Here is a 20,438-nt window from a genome sequence, read left to right as displayed (position 1 = left end):
GAACGGAAGGCTGAGGGCTTGTGACTGCAATAACAGCGGGGCCGTCTGGACATGTGGGTTTGACAGGTCAGAAAAAGGGGAACTAAAAGAGAGGATCCTCAGAATGCGAGTACAGGGACTGACAAGGAAGAAACTGGAGAGGGCTGGCTTTGAAAGTGTGGGCCCAGTGATGGCGTGGGGACCAGTGGTGAGGATGGGGGCAGGGGACGGGAGGCTGGGAGGGTTGCGGGCCCTGGGGGCTGGGTGGAAATGGGAGAGACCGAGGGGGGATAACGCTGCCACGCAGGAGAAAGCGCGCAGAGGCAACCGGTCCGGCCGGGAAGGACCCGGGGAGTGGGGCAGCAGTGGATCCGAGGGGCAGACCCCGGGAGCCGGGAACGGGCGGTGCGGGGAGCGGCAGGTGCGGGGGGCGGAGCCCGGAGAGGAGGAGCCAGGAGGGGGCGGGGTCGACGCCGGGCGAGCGGGCGGGGTGCGCCGGTCCGCTCCTGCGAGAGCAGCTGGGCCCGCGGAGCTGGAGCTGGATACCGAGCCGGGGCCCGGGCGGGAGTCGGGGCCAGGGCCGGGCCGGAGCGGGCTCCAGCGATATGGGGTCGGCCGACTCCAAGCTGAACTTCCGAAAGGCGGTGATCCAGCTCACCACCAAGACGCAGGTGCGCTCGGGGCCCCGGCTTCCCCACCCACCTGCCGGGCTGGGGGCTGGGCAGGGCTGGGGGACTGCAAGAACTTGGCTTGCCGGGAGATAGGGGGACCAGATGGCCAGGAGGGTGACGCTGAGGCCAGGGCCGGAGCGAGACCCCTTGGCCTGTATCCCAGGGCTCCATCCCTTAGCCCCCACCCCCAGCCTTCTCTCCCGGGAACATCCCTTTTCCCGCAGCTGCTGCTGCCACCTTAGGCTGACGTGTGCGTACTCTCCAAGCTGGCGTCGCCGCTGTCCGCCCCTCTGTCCACCCCCCCAAGCCCCTCCAGCCTCGCATCTCCAGCCTCCTACCCCCCAAAAAACACCTCCCTGCTCTCCTCCCTGCCCCTCGGTGCCCGCGTGTCCCGGAGGCACAGACCCGGCTGACTCAATGCAAACAAAGCCGGCCGGCGCCCTCCCGGATCCGCGAAACAGCTGGTGCGCGGCAGCGGCAGCGGCCTCGCTGGGCCCAGGTCGATGCCCACGGCCAGGGAAGGCCCAGGTCTTGCTGGGAACACGCAGAGTGGCGGGCACCGCTGCAACCTGGCAAGGGGACCTGTTCCCGGGTCTATGGAATCCAGGTTCCCAGCTGGGGACCACTGCTCCAGGGGGCTCCCCCTTTGAGGCCTAGCGGTGGGGTTGTCTGTGTTTGCAGGTACCCTCTGTTCTCTGGGTCAGGGCTAAGAACCGTCCAGGCTGCCCTTGATACCTGAGGGTATCTTTCACCCTAGGCCATGCTTGCACACTCCCCTGAGTCCACAAGTGGCACAGAGGCCACCTCCTTGCCCCCAGCACAAGGACCTGGCCCCAGCAAGGCTTCTTCCTTGCCCACCCCTCTCTCCTCACTCTTTGAGCCAGGCTGCTCTGGCCACAGAGATGCCCAGCGCTCACTCCTCAGATACCCCGCTTTCAAGGGGGTCAGGACCTGCTGCCATCTAGGACTTTCCTCCTACCCCCACCCCCAGGGCTCTCTCTGGCTCTAGGCAATTAGAGTGGGTTCAGAGGAGCCATTTCCCCACAGCCAGCTGGTCACAGCTCCAGACCTCTGGTCCCACACTCTCTCGATCTCACAAGAGAAAGGTCAGGAGCCCGGCAAACACCCGCGGCCTCTGGAGAGTCCAGCCCCAGCTGAGAGGCGTTTGATAGAAACCAGGCCTTGCTTCTCGCCACTTCCCCCATGGCTCCTGGTTATTTCTGGCGCTTGGCTTTCTTGGCATGGGGCTTCTAGATCTGAGGGTGGCAGGTGGGCCAGCCTCTCAGTGCGGGGCCATAGGGAGAGGAAGGGAGGGAGGCCTCCATGTTTACCTACCTGGGGAGGGAACACCTTGTGGGAGGAACGAGATATGGGCTGTAGCCTCAGCAGCCAGGGTCCTTTGTCAGGCCTGCAGGGCCAGCTCGGCCACGTCCCAAAGGATGTGCGTGGACAAGATTCTTACATGCTCCGGTCCCCTCCCCGAAATACAGTGTGCCTCCGTCTTTCCCTGGCTGTGGCCCCATGACAGGGCTGACTGAGACGGTGCTGTCTCGTTTCCCAGTTGGGGACAGTGAGTTGGCTTGGGACAGGACTGGAGCCAGAGGCCAGCCTGGGTCTCCCTCTGGAGGGCCCTGGGCCCTGCAGGTGGGAGGGGGCCTGGGCTGCTTGGAGGGAGAGACCCTCAGGGATGAGGCCGCCTGCCCTGTGTAGTGACCTGGCTCGGGCAGCTCAAGAGTCGGGACCAGATCCCAGATGGTGTTTCCAGACCTTGTCACTCGGTGTCCCCAAGGAGATTCAGGCCAGCTGTGTCCACAAGGTGTCCACCTGTCCCAGGCCCTCAGAGGTTGTGCTGTGAACACAGATTTTTGCTCTGGGCGGCAGACAAGCCGAGCCAGCACCTTCTCCCGTGGCCCGGGCCGGAGCTGCCGCCGTTCGGCCTTCCCTGCCTTCCCGTGCTGCATCCTGTTTTCTTCCTGCCTCGGGCTAGGCCTGACCCTGGTCCTGAGGGCCAGCAGCTTTGGCTGTGTTTCCAGAGCCTTTCCTGGTGTGGGTGGGGCCCTGGAGGGGGCACATTCCTGGACCTGGGACCCTCTCCTAGATCCTGCCCATTTGGAGATTGTTTGCCGTAGGTCAGATGATACCGGGTGGGTCCATGTTTACATGTGTGCACATGTACGTGTGTGTGAATGCCGTTGTGACACGGTCCTCCGGTACAGGTCACCCTTAGCAGGCTGGAGCACTGCTGGTCCTTCCCTTCTCCCCGCCACCAGAGAGGTTCAAAAGATGCAGCTGGTCCCCCAGGCTGGCGGGGGCTTTGGCCTGAGCAGGTCCTGGTAAAGCTATGCTAAGAATATCTGGTTTCCCACCAGGGTAGCTCAGTGCCCCTGGCAGCATGGGCCTGCCCACCTCCAGCAAAGAAACTGGCTTGGATTTTAGAAGCTTCCTTGCGTTGGGTGGAGCCCAGCTGGGGTAACTGAGGCAGGGGCTAAGCCATGTCCCCCTTCCAACAAAAGTTCCAGTGACCCTGGCAGTACCTGTAGCATCAGGTTAGCCTGGTATGGTCAGGTAATGGTCACCAAACTGAAGTGTCTGAGCCACAGCTGGGACCAGGTGGGGAGGCCCAAGTTGGGGATGGGGGAGGTGAAAGTCTTCACTCCTGAAGTTCAAGGCCAGCTCCCAGAGCTGGGACTTTCCTCTGCTTCAGGTCTGGGCTGCCCTGGGGCCTCCCAAGTTCCCTCCTAAGGCTCTCTCCTCATTTTGAATTCAATCCCCAGGTGACACTTACCTGATGAACTAGGTCAGAGGTCAACTCCACTTGATGAGTGTCTGCCCCTTTAAGGGGGTAGTGGCTACGTGGGTGGTGGGGAAGGTGGCTTCCCAGAGGTGTTCCCAGATGGTGGGGGGCTCTGCACATTTTCTGGGATGTTCCTTCCCCACTCCCACCCCGGCCACCCACATGGGGATGTGCTTCCCCTGGATCCCAGTGAGTGTCAGAGAGCTGTCTGGACTGAGGGCATGAGGGCCAGCAAACCCCAGCCCCAGTGACCCTCCTTTGGTCTTTGTTCCTCTCCCCCAGCTAACTCGCTCTACCAGTTCTGGGACTGAGCACGTCCTGGTGCCAGGCCTGCCCTGAAGGCCACGGCCACATGCTGCCCTGTACCTCAGAGGGGGGCATTGTTTGGGGGGTGGGCTAGGGTAAACCTGGACCTTGGGGAGGCTTGTGGCCAGGCCTGAGTTTGGGCAGCCCCACTGGCACTCAGCTCTGCCCCGTGACGGGGCTGAAGGAATCTCTCTCTAGGACTAATTACAGCCTTTGGCTGAACAAATATTGGCTGAGTGTCTGCCATATGCCTCAAGTGCACGGTCAGGGAGAAGGGCTGATGGCCTAATGGGGCCTCCAGGCAAGCGCACCCAGACCTGTTGGGGACTATGATGAGTGACTGAGGGGGGTTCCAAGGTGGGAGGGAGCCCGCTGGTCAAAGCTCTGGGAGACTTCTTGGAAGAAGCGGCTTCAGAGAACAGAATTTTTTTTTTTAAATTAATTAATTAATTAATTAATTTATGGCTGTGTTGGGTCTTCGTTTCTGTGTGAGGGCTTTCTCTAGTTGTGGCGAGCGGGGGCCACTCTTCATCGCAGTGCACGGGCCTCTCACTATCGCAGCCTCTCTTGTTGCGGAGCACAGGCTCCAGATGCGCAGGCTCAGTAGTTGTGGCTCACGGGTCTAGTTGCTCCACAGCATGTGGGATCTTCCCAGACCAGGGCTCGAACCCGTGTCCCCTGCATCGGCAGGCAGATTCTCAACCACTGCGCCACCAGGGAAGCCCCCAGAATTATTTTTTAACAAGATTCATATTTTTCTCTGATGGTAAGACTGATGCATATTGCATGCGGGTTTGTGGTGGGGTAGCAGGGCCCCATTATCAGCCCTTTCAGAGAAGGCAAAAGTCTAGGTTGATTGGAGCAACCCGGGAAGATCTCTTGCAGGAAGTGCTATTCAGAAGGGTAAGAGTGTCTTGGACGCCCCTCAAACAGATGAACATTCAAAAGGAAAAAATAGTAATACGTGCACTTACAGAAAAATATAAAGAAAAAAATAACCACCCCATGAGATAATTGCTGTTGACATTCTGTCATTTTCTTCTAGACTTTTATTCCTGTATAATTTAACACAAAATTGTGATCATCCTATAGTTAGTTTTATATCTTGCCTTTTTCACATAACATTGTACTGTGAGCATTTTCCATTCATTCATATTCTTTGAAGACGTGATTCCGATGGCTGTGTAATATTCCACTGTATGCGGGTGCCTTAACTTTTCAAGCATTTCCCCAATTGTTGGTTATTTAGGTTGATTCCAACTTTTCACTGTTATCAACTCTTCAGTAAACATCCTCATACCTGCACTTCTCAGATCATTTCCTTAGGAAAGATTTCTAGAAGTGGAGTTCATGATTCAAATTGGTTGTCTATATGACCGACTATATAACTTAAAAGGCATACGTGTATTGAAGGCATGTTACCTTGATAGGACCGGTGGGACTTTGGGATGTGTTAGAAGGGGCAGGCGTGCTGGGAAGAGGGGACAGTCTGAGCAAAGGCAAAGAGAAAATATGGCAGGGTTGTGTTGTTGGGATAATAAATACAGGTGTGTGTGCACACACATGCATGTGCACACTTGTGTATATACATGTGTCCGTGTATGTGTACGTGCACGTGTGTGGCTTGTATGTGTGTTTAGGTGTGATCTTGGCTGACTCTCTGGCCGAGGTCTGGACTCTGAGGGAACAAAGCCTTTGGTGCTGTGTTTTGAATGCATGTTGGGGGCAGCACGGAGGCGGGATTGAGGGGGTGAATTTGGAGGTGGGGTCCTGGCAAGAGTGGCCTGAACTGCAGCACAGGTGGTGGGTACTGAGAGGAGCAGGTGTTGTCAGAGAGCCGTGGGATGACTCCTTTAGATTTGGCATCTGTTGGGTATACCAGCAGAGGGTGGAGGCTGGGGCCGAGGGGGCAGCCTGGGTGAATGGAAATGAGCATATGTCCCCTTGTCTTCTTCCTAGGGGGTGGGGCACAGCCTGGCTCTGGTCCCTGGGCGCTTGACTTAGGGGTGTGGCCTGGGGAGGCCCCCAGGTAGGGAGGGCCTGCTAGAGGGGGATGGTGAGTTACTCAGGGTCACACAGTCCCTCAGGGACTGGGCTGGGCTTTGGCTACTGGATTCAGTGTCCAGCTGGCCCCTGACCATCTGTGTCAAGTGTCCCTAGCCTGCCTGTGCCAGCCGGGGCTCATGGTGGCTGGAGGATGTCTCCCATGTGGGAAGGCTCCTGGCACCAGCAGGGATGGAGTAGGGGGGCTTCCCTTTCGGGGGCTCCCTTGGCTACAGGGTAGGCAAACTGTGGACCTGCTGGCAAGAGACCATGCGGCTCTGGACACTGCATCTCCCCACAGCCCGTGGAAGCCACTGATGACGCCTTTTGGGACCAGTTCTGGGCGGACACGGCCACCTCGGTGCAGGATGTCTTTGCACTGGTGCCGGCAGCGGAGATCCGGGCAGTGCGAGAGGAGTCGCCCTCCAACCTGGCCACTCTGTGCTACAAGGTGAAGGGTGCCCGGCCCCTCACTGCCACTCCCACCTGAGCCATTTCCCACCCTCCCAGGGAGGCTGGAACTGGCCCAGCCCTGTGGTCCAAGAGGACAGGCACCCAGGAAATCCTCCACCCAGGTTGGAGTGGTCCCAAGTATTCACCCACTTCTCCTCCTGGCTGGGCTCTGGGGGAAGTGATGGTGGCAGTGCCACCTGTGAGGGCTGCCTGTGGGTGACACTTTCCATAGGTCAGCTCATGTAGCTCACCTGTGCGGTTGGTACTGTCAATGTCGCCATTTTACAGATGAGGAAACTGAGGCCCAGATGGCTGGTCACTTAGCAAGGTCTCAGCCAGTGAGTGGTGGGCTGGGTCTTGCTCCCAGGATGCTCTAGGCTGCTCCCTGGCCCACGTCCCATCCTCCTGGGCTGGCTGACCCTGTCTGGAGAGGCGGTCCGGTAGGGTGGCCCCACTGTCTCTCCCCCTCTGAAGCCTGGGGTACCCAGCCTGACCCCAAGTGCCAGGGCCCCACTCCCCACCCTGCCAGCGTGCCTCTCTGCCCATCCTCGCAGGCTGTTGAGAAGCTGGTGCAGGGAGCCGAGAGCGGCTGCCATTCGGAGAAGGAGAAGCAGATTGTCCTGAACTGCAGCCGGCTTCTCACCCGCGTGCTGCCCTACATCTTTGAGGACCCTGACTGGAGGGGCTTCTTCTGGTCCACAGTGCCCGGGGCCGGGCGAGGAGCGGTCTGTGGACCTGGCCGGGGCTGGGCGGGAGGTGGAGTTGTGGTGACAGGGAAGGAACCCCTTCAGGGCCGGCCACGTTCCTCCAGACCTCTTCTGGGGTTTGGGAAGGGCAGATGTAGGGGCAGTGCAGGTGCTGCTGAGGAGGGGGCCAGCTCTTCCTCCCTGAGCCCTCGGTTTCTCTCCCATGGGGGTCTCGGCCTCTGCAGCTGGGCAGAGATGGGGGCAGGGCAGCTGGGCCCTCCGCCCCCGCCGCCCCACCGCCTCCCTGGGTTTCTGTCCAAGCAACTGGCAGGGGGGTGGGGAGGTGGGCAGTGATTCCCAGCAGGGCTGAGGCTCTAGGGTTTAGGGGGCTCACCTGTCCCCTCCCAGTCAGTGGGGAGGTCTCACTGGTCCCAGCTCCGCTCCCCACTCTGTCCCACTTCTTCTGCCTTGGGAGGTTTGGGGTGATTAGGGGTCTACTCCCTGTTCCTTCTCCCACCTCTTCCTCCATCCCTCTGCCCACGAGTGTCTGCCTGGGCCCAGACCCCGTCCTCCTCCCATCCCCCCTCCAAGTCCTGGGGCCACCTCTCCTTAGCCAGCTACGACTGAGGGGGCCTATAGGTGCTGTGTCCCAAGCAGGGAGAGGACGATGATGAGAACGCCCGGCCCCTGGCCGAGTCCCTGCTCCTGGCCATCGCTGACCTGCTCTTCTGCCCAGATTTCACCGTCCAGAGCCACCGGCGGAGCACCGTGGTGAGAGCCCCCCAATCCCCGCCCCTGGGCCGAGGAGGGCTCTGGTCCCAGGTTGGGGCCGGTTGAAATTCCCTTGGGCAGGGGCTGCTCCAGGAAGCCTGGTCCCGGGGAGGGGTGGTGGCTGGCACGGCTGGAGGGGAGCCAGCTGGTGCCCGGCCCTGCCCCCTGCATCCAGGAGGTCGGGCACAAGCGCCCATTGTCTTCGCCTGGGCCGTGGGTGGAGAAGTGGGGCTTACACACGGGAGCCCTGGCCCTCTCACTGCCCGTGGACCCATGGACTGGACCTTGACTGTTCTCCGTCCCCCACTCCCACGCACCACCAGGGGCACCTGATTCCGTTCTGCTCTCTCCCTGTCTCTCTCTCCCTGTCTCAAACTGGATTGAGCAAGTACCAGACTGAAGGAAAAGGAGCTTTCAAGAGGTTGAGAACATTCATTTCTTCCCGTGTGCATTAGCACCTGGGGCATTTTGAGGGTCTGTCTTTAGGAGAATATGAGGGTCTTTGCCCCCAAGGATAGCGGGGGGCTTGGGTTGGCCTGATCTCTCCCTGACCCTGTCCCCAGGACTCGGCGGAGGACATCCACTCTCTGGACAGCTGTGAATACATCTGGGAGGCCGGTGTGGGCTTTGCTCACTCCCCCCAGCCCAACTACAACCACGACATGAACCGGTGAGCTTGCTCAGGATGTAGCTGGACTCCAGGCCTGGCCCCCTGAACAGTTCAGAGCGGGAACCACGCGTGGGGTCTTCCAAGGAGACCCTGCCCGCTCGTGACCCAACTTCAGCCTCACAGGGATAAAATGGAGTCATTTCTTTTCATGGACCTGAGCTGGGGCCGGGCAGGGTGGGCGCGCCCTCCTACAGGAGAACTGGGGTCCTCAGGTACTGAACCCTCTCCTCTATCCTCCCTGCCCAAGGATGGAGCTGCTGAAACTGCTGCTGACGTGCTTCTCTGAGGCCATGTACCTGCCCCCAGCTCCAGACAGCAGCAGCGTCAATCCATGGGTGCAGTTTTTTTGTTCCACAGAGAACAGGTGAGGGGCCCCTGGCCTTTCCTTCCATTTCTCCTCCTCTTGGTTCCAGGCAGCCCAGCGCTGAGGCCCTTTGCCAGCCCTGTGAGTCTTATTTGAGGGGATGTGCTGCCCCCTCGTGGTGGTGACCTATAAGAACAGTCACACCTTACGCCAGCTCTGTCCCATGTCCCATTGGGGGGCCCTGGATGACCCATGCCTGGGTCCTCCATCTAGAGCCCTGCTATCCAGCAGAAATATAATGTGAACCACACATGCAACTTAAACATTTCTAGTAGCGACCTTTAAAAATAAAAAAGAAATAAGTGAAATTAATTTTAATAATGTATTCCGTTTAACCCAATATATCTGAAATATTAGCATTTAACATGTAATCACTATACAAAATTGTTGAAATGTTTTGCATTCCCTTTTCATAGTAAGTTTTCAAAATCAAGTGTTTAGTTTACATTCACAGCACATCTCACTTCAGACCAGCCACATTTTAAGCTCTCCACAGCTACATGTAGCTTGTATTGGGCAGTGCAGTTTATTTTATTTTCTTTTTATTGGCCGCACTGCGGGGCTTGCGGGATCTTAGTTCCCCACCCGGGGTTGAATCCGGGCCCTCGGCAGTGAAAGCACGGAGTCTTAACCACTGGGCCGCCAGGGAATTCCCTGAGCAGTGCAGTTTATTCAGTGGGTGGAGAGGGGGCGTGATAAATACCCTGAAGGGTGGGGAAGCCCCACCCACATGGGGGCACTTATGGGCAGTGGGGGGCATAGGAGCCCATGGAGATGTCCCATGGCTGGATTGAGTATTTAGAGCAGGTACACATGCTCCAGCTGTGCAGCTCCAGCTGTGCCCAGGGCTGCGCTGGCTGCTCAGGGGTTAGTGCCCCTCAGTGTCATGGTTCACCCTCTTCTAGACTCTGATTCCCACATGGCAGGCCTCATCCTTCAGGTTTTGCTGGCTGCCTGCCTGACCTTTCCCCCACCCCCGCCCCCAACTCCCAGAAGGAGCGAGAACCCAGGTGACTCCCTCCACCAGGCACAGTCAAAAGCTGGCCAGAGTTTTCTTTCTCACCAGCCTTATGGGGCAAATGGCCACCTTTGCCACTTGATTAACCTCCTTGGGTCTCAGTTTCCTCATCTGTAAGATGAGGAGCTTGATCTCTGATGTCTTACGAATCTCTGAACGGAGTCATTCTGTGGCCTGGGAGCTGGGGGATGGGGCACATGCTTTGCCTCCCAAGGGGAAGCCCGCCTTCCCCGTGGGCCCTCCAACCCTTCTCTGAAGCCCCAAGGAAGGGTACCTGCCCCTCAAAAACATCAGGGGCATGTCCTTTATACATTTGCCCAACCCTGTACGTCATACAGCGTCAAGAGTGAACACTGGGGACTTCCCTGGCCGTCCAGTGGTTAGGACTCAGTGCTTTCACTGCTGAGGGCCCAGGTTCGATCCCTGATCGGGGAACTAAGATCCCACAAGCTGTGGCATGGACAAAAAAAAAAAAAAAAGAGTGAATCCTGATGTAAGCTGTGGACTTTGGGTGAAAATGATATGTCAATGTAGGGTCTACAATTTTAACAAGTGTGCCACCCTGGTGGGGGATGTCGATAGTGGGGAAGACTGTGCACGTGTCGGGGCAGAGGGTACACGGGAAATCTCTGTGCCTTCCTCTCAATTTTGCTGTGAACCTAAAACGGCTCTAAAAACTATTTTAAAAAATAATTAAAGGGCTTCCCTGGTGGCGCAGTGGTTAAGAATCTGCCTGCCAATGCAAGGGACAGGGGTTTGAGCCCTGGCCCGGGAAGATCCCACATGCCGCAGAGCAGCTAAGCCCGTGTGGCACAACTACTGAGCCTGAGCTCTAGAGCCCTCGAGCCACAACTACTGAGCCCACGCGCCACAACGACTGAAGCCTGCGCGCCTAGAGCCCGTGCTCTGCAACAAGAGAAGCCACGACAATGAGAAGCCCGCGCACTGCAACGAAGAGTAGCCCCCGCTCACCGCAACTAGAGAAAGCCTGCGCGCAGCAACGAAGACCCAACGCAGCCATAAATAAATAAATAATAAATAAATTTTAAAATTAATTTTAAAAAAACAATAGGCTTCAACCCCTGGGGGTGAAAATCTAAGGGGTGTGGGCACGCTATCCTACAAAGAGCCCCTCAGGACTGGCCATCCCTCTCTTGGTAATAAAGTCCTTCTGGCCTCGGCCCAGCCTGGCCTGGGTCCCAGATGCAGGCAAGGATGAGGAGGGGTCTCTCCTACGGGGGAAGGGGTGAACTCCTGGTTCTGCTCCCTGGCCCGAAGATGGGGGCCTGGCACTGAAACCCTTGTGGAATGAGGGGGGCTGGCCTGGCTGACCCTCCCACCTGGCCACGGCTGGGGGCGGATGGAGGGCTGGGCTGGTGGGTGGTGTCTCTGAAGCCCCGCCCCTCCTCTCCTGCCGCAGACATGCCCTGCCCCTCTTCACCTCCCTCCTCAACACCGTGTGTGCCTATGACCCTGTGGGCTACGGGATCCCCTACAACCACCTGCTCTTCTCTGACTACCGGGAACCCCTGGTGGAGGAAGCTGCTCAGGTGCTCATTGTCACCTTGGACCATGACGGCGCCACCCCCACCGTGGACGGTACCACCACAGGCACAGCCATGGATGATGCTGATGTAAGGACGGGAGAGGGAGGGCAGCCAGCCCTGCCAGGCTGTAGGCGGGTGGCACCCCCTCTAGCGGAGCTGGGCAAAGGCTATCCAGTGGGCACCTCGTGGGGGTATCTGGGGTCAGAGGGGGTACTGCTACACTGCCTAGGCCTAGGGTAGGGGCAGGGGGTGAAGGCACCTGCTCACCTCAGGCTCTGCCCTCTGCAGCCTCCAGGGCCCGAGAACCTGTTTGTGAACTACCTGTCCCGCATCCATCGCGAGGAGGTGAGTCCAACGATGCTCTTGCTCTTGTGGGTTCTTGATGCCCACCCTCCACAAAGGTTGTGGCCTTGCAGGGTGTGAGGGGATGCAGATGAGATGGGGGTAGGGAGAGTCCTGACCCCTACATGAAGGAACCATGGTCCCTGTGGACTCAGGCCACCACAGGTGAAGTAGTGATGGCAGAACTGCGAGGGTCTTGAGACTCAGAAAAGGGCTGATGGCCTCAACTGGGTGAGGGTAGCCGGGAAGACTTCCAGGAGGAGGTGGCTCTGATGTCAGGTTTGGTGGGGGAATGACAGTGGACAGAAAGGCCAGTCAGACCTGAGTTCCTGTGTCTTGTGACCTTGGCGGAGGTTCTTGTGCTCCCAGAGCTCTAACCTCTGCAGCTATGACATGGGGACAGTAATTGTGCCCTTGCCTTGTAGTGAGGATTAGCTGAGAGCACAGTCCAGCAGGCAGCAGGGGCTCAGTGAATGACAGCTCTTTGAGGACAGAATGCTCCTCACGTGTCACAGGGCGATGGGGAGGGGTGGAAGGATGTCACCTGTCAACAAGGAGTCCAGGTGGGCAGGAGTCCAGTGTGCATGTGAGGAGGTCACTAGGAGCAGATGCGGAGCCTGTGGTCTGGCGGAGGGGCAGGGTGCTCTCTAGACCTGCCCTGGACCCAGCTTCTGAGGGGCTGCCCCCCAGGACAGCTGTTGATGACACTGGCATCTGGGCCCCTCCGGCTCTAGAGGTGGGATCAGGCCCTGGGGGGCTCGGAGGCATTTGTGGGAGGCCTGGCCAGGAAGCCTGGATTGTAGGGAGCCGGACTGGACAGGCCCCTGCCCTTCCCCCACCCAGGACTTCCAGTTCATCCTCAAGGGCATAGCCCGGCTGCTCTCCAACCCCCTGCTCCAGACCTACCTGCCCAACTCCACCAAGAAGATCCAGTTCCACCAGGAGTTGCTGGTCCTCTTCTGGAAGCTCTGCGACTTCAACAAGGTGGGCCGGCCTCGGGGGCCCAGGCTGGCGGGCAGTGGTCTGCCTCAGGGATGGGGACAGCATCTGGGGAGACTCCCAGGAGAGGGAGAGGGCGGGGCAGAGCTGCCCCTCCCCCTGACTCTGCCCACCTGTCTCCGCCTCCCCCCAGAAATTCCTCTTCTTTGTGCTGAAGACCAGTGACGTGCTGGATATCCTGGTGCCCATCCTCTACTTCCTCAACGATGCCCGGGCAGATCAGTGTAAGGCTGGGGTGGGCTGAGGATCCCTGGGGGGTTCCTCGCGGAGGGGCAGTTTCGTCCAGTCTGTCCTGCCTCCCAGCAGCTCAGGCCTGGTGCCCCGACCTCCCGGGAAGGGCTTCTCCCTTTACCCCCAAGATGGGTCCCTGCCCTGGGCTCCCTTCCTCCCCTCCCCACCCAGCGTGGTGACCCCTCCCATGCCACGTGCCGCAGCTCGGGTGGGCCTGATGCACATCGGCGTCTTCATCCTGCTGCTTCTGAGCGGCGAACGGAACTTCGGGGTGCGGCTGAACAAGCCCTACTCAGTGCGCGTGCCCATGGACATCCCGGTCTTCACCGGCACCCACGCCGACCTGCTCATTGTGGTGAGGGAGCTCCCGCCAGGACCTGGGGGTGTGGTGTAACGTCCCCTCGGCTGAGTCTGGAGGTGGCAGGGACCCCATGACTGCTCCTCTGCCTCCCCGCACAGGTTTTCCACAAGATCATCACCAGCGGGCACCAGCGGCTGCAGCCCCTCTTCGATTGTCTGCTCACCATCGTCGTCAACGGTAGGGGGGACCAGAGCCTGCTTCCCCATGCTCACCACCAGGGGGCGCCAGGGCACAGGCTGACCTGCCGCTGGCTCCCTGGTTCAAACCGGCTGGGTACAATAGAAATATTAGGGCAGCCAAGTATGTACTGGTCAGTTTTCTAGTAGCCACATTAAAAAGGAAGAAGGAAAGAAAGAGAGAGGTGACAGTAATTTTATTATATATTTAATGTAATCTGTTGTATCCAAAATACCATCATCTCAATATGTAACCAGAATACAAAATTATTGAGATGTTCTACATTCGTTTTTGAACCCAGTCTTCCAAATCTTGTGTGTGTTTCATGCGTGCAGCACACATCCATTAGGACTACGTTTCTAGCACTTAATGGCCACATGTGGCTTGCGGCTGAGGTATTGGACTGCACAGGTTTGGATGAGGGCCCTGCCCACCAGCAAGGGCTGTAGACAGCTGCCTCCGAGCTGGGAGGGGCCTCAAGCTGACGGGGGCGCTGGACCCAGCAAGGTGGGGGCCCAGGGCTGGGGCGGCATGACTTCCGCGTGGCTGCTTTTTGGAGAGGAAGGTCCTGAATGGGAGGGGCTGACTTCTCCGTGGTCCGGTTTGGACTCCAGGGTGGGTGGGATGTTGTAGGGCCTTGGTGACCTTTAGCTGCATTGTTGGACGTGAGTTCTGGGGCCAGAACCTCACCTTCCATCACTGGCTCCACCCCACAAATCTTCACCGAGAATACATTTGTGAACAAGATAGCCACCAACCCTGCCTCATCCCGAGGGAGAAAGACACAGGGCAAGGAAGCACACAGATCAATCTGTGACTTCAAGCCATGTGCAGCCTCGCATTTCCGACTCCCCCTTCACAGGCTGTGCAGAAAATCTCTATCTAATTATACGTGGAATATCAGCTTGATATTCTATTAAAAAATTTTTAAATAATATTTTTAGTTTTTGGCTGCACTGTGCAGCTTGTGGGATCTTAGTTCCCTAACCAGGGATCGAACCTGGGCCCCCTGCAGTGGAAGTTCGGAGTCCTAACCACTGGATCGCCAAGGAATTCCCAGCTTGATGTTCTAGAAAGAGTTAAAGGTCCTGTGTTTGTATCCCTGCCCAATCATTTTATAACTGGAGAACTTTGGACAAGTTTATGGACCTCTCTGAACCTCAGTTTCCTCATCTGTAAAATGGGGATGGTCTCCTCTCTGTCCACCTCCCTCTCAGATGCGGGGAGGAGTGGGGGAGATGGAGTGTGTGAGTGGCTTTGTAAACGGTGCGGCTGTCCACAGGGGAGGGGCCAGGGTGGAGCCCTGGGGCTCTGCAGGGGGCATGGCCAGTGTGGCCTTAGCCTCTGGCGCTTGGTCTTCCTGACTTTTCGGGGGACTTCACAGGCAGGGGGCAGGGAGGGTGTGGGAGCAGGAGCATCGTGTCCCACCCAGGCCCAGGATGTGCTGGGGTGGTTGGTGGGGGCCCCAGGAGTGAGCCGACCCCTCCCCTGCAGTGTCCCCCTACCTCAAGAGCCTGTCCATGATGGCCGCCAACAAGCTGCTGCACCTGCTGGAGGCCTTCTCCACCACCTGGTTCCTCTTCTCTGCCGCCCAGAACCACCACCTGGTCTTCTTCCTCCTGGAGGTCTTCAACAACATCATCCAGTACCAGTTTGACGGTGAGGCACCGGTCCAAGCCCCTGGCCTGGCCTCGGGGTCAGGAACCAGAGTGGGCAGTGGGCGAGGACACCTCCCCATCTGAGGAGGGCATGGCCCTCCACCCCCCTGTTTGTTTGTCCAGCGTGCATTTATTGAGCACCTACTGCATACCAAACCCTGTGCCAGGTGCAGGGGATTCACTGGGGAACAAAGCAGAGTGCTCCCTGCCCCGTGGAGCTCATAGCTGGGGAGAGGGCACGGAGGGGGACTTTAAACAGATGGTCACCCAGACAAACAGGCCATCTTAAATCTGTTGAGAGGGAAGTGCAGAGTGGCATGGTTCTGTTGGGTGTCACAGATGCTGGGCTGCCTGGTGTCAGTTAGGGCCTTGCCACTTAGCTCTGTGACTGTGTGCACATAACCTCTCTGAGCCTCAGTTTCTTCATCTGTAAGATGGTCATAACGATAATTCCAGGAGTCCGCATCTCAGAGGGTATTGAGAAGATTAAGTAAAAATAATCCCAAAAAAGCACTTAGCACTTGCCTGGTGAACTAAAGATTAGCAGTTATTATTATTTCCAAAATAATTAATATCTGTACTGATCTATGAGGGATGAATGGGGGTGGGGAGGGGTAGAAAAACATGGGGGGAGCACAATATATGCAAAGGCCCTGGGGTGAGATGTGTTGAAGTGGAAGCAGAGCAGGGTGGTGAGAGGCAGGGACCAGAGCGGTGGATGGGGCATTGAAGGCCCGGAAAGCGTCTGTTATCTCCCCGGGAGCCAAGGGCGTTCGGCGTGGGCGACAGAGCACAGGCACACGCCATATCGTCCTTCTTCCTGGTGACCTGACTTGGGGGACAGTCAAAATATTGAACAGCTGGCTTGGTGGGACACTGACACGCTGGGCCCGCCCCGCTCTGCCAGGTGTTACCCCTTAGTGCTGGGTGCTGAGAGGGTCCGGAAGGTACTAGGGAGCGGCAGGGGCGGAGCTCAGCCCAGAAGCTCTTTTACCGAAAGGTAGCATCCCGGCGTAGCCTCAGACCACACATGCTGCCCGACGCCAGCCCTGCCCGGCTCCCTCTCTTCTGTGCCCTGTGCTGTCGCCTCCCCCTGGGGTAGACACCCTCCTGTCCTCCAAACTCCCCCTCCCAGGAAGACACCCAGGTGAAGGGGGTGGCAAGGGGGCCTCCCCGAGACACGCCTCCTCCCCACAGGCAACTCCAACCTGGTCTACGCCATCATCCGAAAGCGCAGCGTCTTCCACCAGCTGGCCAACCTGCCCACTGACCCGCCCACCATCCACAAGGCGCTGCAGCGGCGCCGCAGGGCGCCCGAGGCCTTGTCCCGCACCAGCTCACAGGAGGGCGTCTCCATGGAGGGCTCCCACCCCGCTGCCCCCGCCGAGCCGGGCACCCTCAAGACCAGCCTGGTGGCCACCCCAGGTCCGGTGCTGGCGAGGGGCAGGGTGCTGTGCAGAGTGGCAGCAAGGGTGGGGGTGGAGGTACGGGGGGCCCGGGAGGGGCAGCTTGGTGGGGGGACCGGGCCTCGGGGCTGAGCGTGGGGAGATCAGGCACAGCATCTGTGAAGTGGGGGGACGTTGGAGACTCTCGGGGCCGGCGCCAGGCAGAGGCTTTCTAGGAGGAGCACTGTGGCAGGAGTCCTCACCGCTCCCCACCCCACGCCCCAGGCATTGAGAAGCTGACGGAGAAGTCCCAGGTGTCAGAAGATGGCACCTTGCGATCTCTGGAGCCTGCACCCCAGCAGAACTCGGCAGAGGGCAGCCCAGCCTCGGAGGTAGGTGTGGGGGACTCTGGGCAGGGCTGGGGGGCGAGGCTGGGCGTTCCCTTTCTCCCTGGCCTCCGAGGTGTAGGCCGGGCCAGAGCACTCTGCGGCAGAGGGGCAGGTACCCAGCGCCCAGGGCATCAGGATTGGCACTGATGACTCTCTGGGGGTGGGGGGCCTTTCACAGACCCCTCCCTTGTTTATTGGTCACGGGCTCAGTCCCCTGGCCTTGAGATTCCTCATCCGTCAGCCTTATCTAGGCTGGGCTAGCCTGTACCCGGTCTGCTCAGTCAGCTCCTGGCCCTAAACCTGTCACTGGGCTGGGCAGGGTCAGGCAGGGCCTGGGACCCAGGGCAAAGGTGCTGGGCTGGGCTACCCCCTCCTTTGGGAGTGAGCCCCCTCCCTGCAACATGGGCCAATGGGGAGACCTCATGGCCCTCCCGGTTCCAGACTGTGGGAGGGACTGGGAAGAGGAGCTGCCCTCCCCCTGCCCCCCGCACCCTCTCCCCCCACCCCTCTCTCTTATTCCTTCCCCGGGACCAGGAGCCCAGCCAGGCGTGGCGGGAGCAGCGGCGACTGTCCAGCGCATCAGCCGGTGGGCAGTGGAACCCGACGTCGGAGTGGGTGAGGGTGGGGCAGACGAGGTCGGGTACGAGGTGCGGGGGTGGGTCCGGGGCTCCTGGCCCTGGGAACAGCTCAGGAGAGGCTTGGATGGGAATGGGTCCAAATCCAAGGACTGGCCCGGGTCAGGTTAGGGCTCAGTCCTGTCTCATGACCTTGGCCTCTCTGGCTTGGTTGCTTCCTCTGTCTACACCGTCCCAGAGTTTGTTCCCCAGCAGGGTTAAGCTTCAGTTGTCCACAGCCCTTTCTTAGTAAATCACCCTTTCCAGCTTCCTTCCCCGAATCACTTGCCCACCCCGTTATATGATTCCTGAGATCACCACTAATTGCATTTGCACGGGGCTAATAAATGTCCCTACCTCATCACGCCATTGTGAGGATCAAAGGGGATACTCTCTGGCACAGAGTACACGCTCAGTGAGAGGCCCCCGCTCTTCCCATGAATAGCAGTCGCTGTGTACGGGCACTGCGCTGTGCCAGGCCCTTGCTGTGATGAGCGGGGATGCCTTCTGCCTTGGGGAGTTTCAGGTCAGGGGTCAGGTTTCAGGTCAGGGGTCAAGCCCACACCACAGCCTCTGGGGGCTGCTTTGCCAGCACAGGAACCCCCGTCCCTCCCCCAGGTCCTCTCCTGGAAGTCGAAGCTGCCGCTGCAAACCATCATGAGGCTGCTCCAGGTGCTGGTTCCCCAGGTGGAGAAGATCTGCATTGACAAGTGAGGCTGGGGACGGGGCTGGGCGGCCGGGCTCTGCGGGGCCAGCCCAGGCTGCGCCGGGGGTGTGGCCGGGAGCATGGGCCTCGGGGGTCCAGGGTGAGCTCTCTGCTCCCCTTGACCTTCAGAGTGGGCACGTTGGAGACCCTCCTCTCCCTGGCAGGGGCCTGACGGACGAGTCGGAGATCCTGCGGTTCCTGCAACATGGCACCCTGGTGGGGCTGCTGCCTGTGCCCCACCCCATCCTCATCCGCAAGTACCAGGCCAACTCGGGCACGGCCATGTGGTTCCGCACCTACATGTGGGGCGTCATCTATCTGAGGTGGGCCCCTTGGGGGTGGGGCAGTTACCGGCCTGGGTGGGTCTGGCATCCACCCGAGGGTCAGCTCAGTGGGGCTGTGCCCCACTAGGGTAGTGGGGTTAATGTCAAGACAGTCAACCAGGGTGGTCTTGTCTGGTGGAGGGTGGGCACCCGCTTCCCCAGGGGAAGGGGGCAGAGAACATCAGGGTGGGAGGACGACAGCCTCGTTCCTCCCCAGTCTTTCCAGCAAGGCCTCCCGGCACCTGGGTGACAGCCCACTCCCTCTGCAGGAACGTGGACCCACCTGTCTGGTACGACACAGACGTGAAGCTGTTTGAGATCCAGCGGGTGTGAAGATGGAAGCCTGCAAGGGGCAGGGACCAGGGGAAGGTGGGGACCCTGGTCCCCCGATGTTCCCGCCGACCCACCATTCTGAGCTTTAAATTACTACGATCAGGGCTGGGGGCTTGAGTGGCTGAGTCCGGAGTGGCAGACCCCGGAGGCCCCTCGTGGCTGGGATGGTGGGGACCGGCCCTGCCCCCTGCCTCCAGGCTGGACTGAGAGGGACCTTCTGTCTCCAGGGCTGCAGCCCTCCACCAGGGCCCCACCTCACTCTGGCTCCCCTTCGGGACCCGTTTCTGTGCTGACCCTCAGTGCCCGCCTGGCTCCTGAGCTGCCCAGCCCTGGAGGCCACCAGGTCACTGTGCCCTAGTGGGCTGCCCAAGAGGGAGTCTTGGGTGGCCCCTTGAGGCACCTGGGCAGGGTGAGGGGAGCCTTTCCAAGCCTCCTAACCTGAAACCACCTGGTCCAGGCCCGGCTCGCTGCCAGGACCCCGGGAAGAAGGAGGGTGACCAGGCTGCTTGTGGAGGAGGCTGGGGGCTGACAGACACCGAAAGGCAGACGAGGGGACCTCGTGCATTTTAGGGATTTGGAGTGGGGTGTTGAGGGTCTCCTGCTATATTCTTCTGGGTCAATGAATATAGCCTGGCTGGCTCTTATATGGTAATGGGGGCGGGGGAACAGCTGATCAGTCCTCCCTGCCCCTGCCCACCGCCTGATGACTTGCGGGGAGGGGGACCAGGATACCAACGCCCCATCCTCCTGATTCTGGCCTCTTGGTCTCCCTCACCCCACCTGTGTCAGTACAATCTTTGCTCTGTACAATCGGCCCCTTTACACAATAAAACCCCCTCTCCATGCCCTGCCTCTTTGTGCTTGGAGGGGAGGGGGTCAGGCCATGGCTCTTGTTTTCGGGGAAGCTGGGGACTCTGCCTCCCAGAATCAGGCCCCAGAGGGCCCTCGGTGCACACCTGGGAACCAGCGTTTGTCATTTTCTTGGGTGGGGGAGTGGAGGGTTGGACGCCCCAGGCTGTGGCCCCCCCGAGAGAAAGAGCCCACACAGGAGAGGCGAGGGGCCTGCCTCCCAGCCTCCTGCACGGCCCCCAGGCAGCCACTGAGACAGCGCCGGGGGTCCAGCACCCAGCTGCAAGGGGTACAAGCCTGGCCTGCAGGGCCCAGGGCTGCCGTCCCTGGGCCTCACCCTGGGCCTCACCCTGGGCACAGTTCACTGTTTGCGCTGGGCACAGGGAGATGGATGGGCTGTCAGTGCCTGCCCTCCCCACCCGATGGCTCAGAGGATCGGCAGGCCTGGGGTGAGCGGCTACAGAAAGTCACCGGGGGCTCCGTCCTGGGGAGAAGGTGTGCTGGCGAGGGGTGGGGGGATGCGAGAGCCCCGGCTCCTCTCTTCCCACCTCCTCCCATGGATCAGACAAGGGGAGGACCAGACAAAGGGTTGAGACCCCTCGTGGCCCAGAAATAGGATTGTCCCAGCCCCACAGCCCCGCCCAGGAGGACTGTCCCTTCCCACCATATACACAGAGTGCCCTCTCTGTGCCCGGGAACAAAATGCCACGAAGCCCGAATGTAATCGATCAAACAAACAGGGTTTATGTCAGCGGGAGAGAGCTGTTGA

The 20,438-nt window shown here is 59.5% G+C and overlaps 1 protein-coding gene across 5 annotated transcripts; it reads left to right on the top strand.

The window, feature by feature from the left end:
• Positions 1-457: 457 nt before the first annotated feature.
• On the top strand, positions 458-19,663 carry HID1 (HID1 domain containing). 5 transcript variants are annotated; one of them, XM_059907607.1, is made up of 19 exons: positions 458-650; positions 6,095-6,244; positions 6,801-6,971; positions 7,590-7,700; positions 8,267-8,373; positions 8,621-8,737; positions 11,176-11,389; positions 11,591-11,647; positions 12,488-12,628; positions 12,777-12,867; positions 13,078-13,229; positions 13,334-13,412; positions 14,907-15,071; positions 16,268-16,495; positions 16,741-16,848; positions 17,374-17,459; positions 18,077-18,168; positions 18,329-18,487; positions 18,757-19,663. In XM_059907607.1, exons 1-19 carry the CDS (start codon positions 585-587, stop codon positions 18,818-18,820), a joined length of 2,358 nt encoding a protein of 785 aa, XP_059763590.1. In that variant the 5' UTR covers positions 458-584; the 3' UTR covers positions 18,821-19,663. The 5 variants fall into 5 exon arrangements, with proteins under 5 accessions (XP_059763590.1, XP_059763591.1, XP_059763589.1 ...); XM_059907608.1 differs by having other exon boundaries at positions 7,590-7,703; positions 16,741-16,847; positions 17,379-17,459; XM_059907606.1 differs by having other exon boundaries at positions 7,590-7,703.
• The last annotated feature ends 775 nt before the right edge of the window (positions 19,664-20,438 follow it).

This window comes from Balaenoptera ricei, chromosome 20, assembly GCF_028023285.1.
Source record: "Balaenoptera ricei isolate mBalRic1 chromosome 20, mBalRic1.hap2, whole genome shotgun sequence".
NCBI lineage: Eukaryota > Metazoa > Chordata > Mammalia > Artiodactyla > Balaenopteridae > Balaenoptera > Balaenoptera ricei.
The sequence above is the reverse complement of the archived record's forward strand: the minus strand, read 5'-3'. Positions and strand labels throughout refer to the sequence as shown.

Coding starts and splice junctions, on each gene's coding strand:
- HID1 (XM_059907606.1), top strand. CDS start 585: ATGGGGTCGGCCGACTCCAAGCTGAACTTCCGAAAGGCGGTGATCCAG. Junction 15,072..16,267: donor CATCCAGTACCAGTTTGACG/GTGAGGCACCGG, acceptor TCCTCCCCACAG/GCAACTCCAACCTGGTCTAC. Junction 18,169..18,328: donor GAGAAGATCTGCATTGACAA/GTGAGGCTGGGG, acceptor TCTCCCTGGCAG/GGGCCTGACGGACGAGTCGG.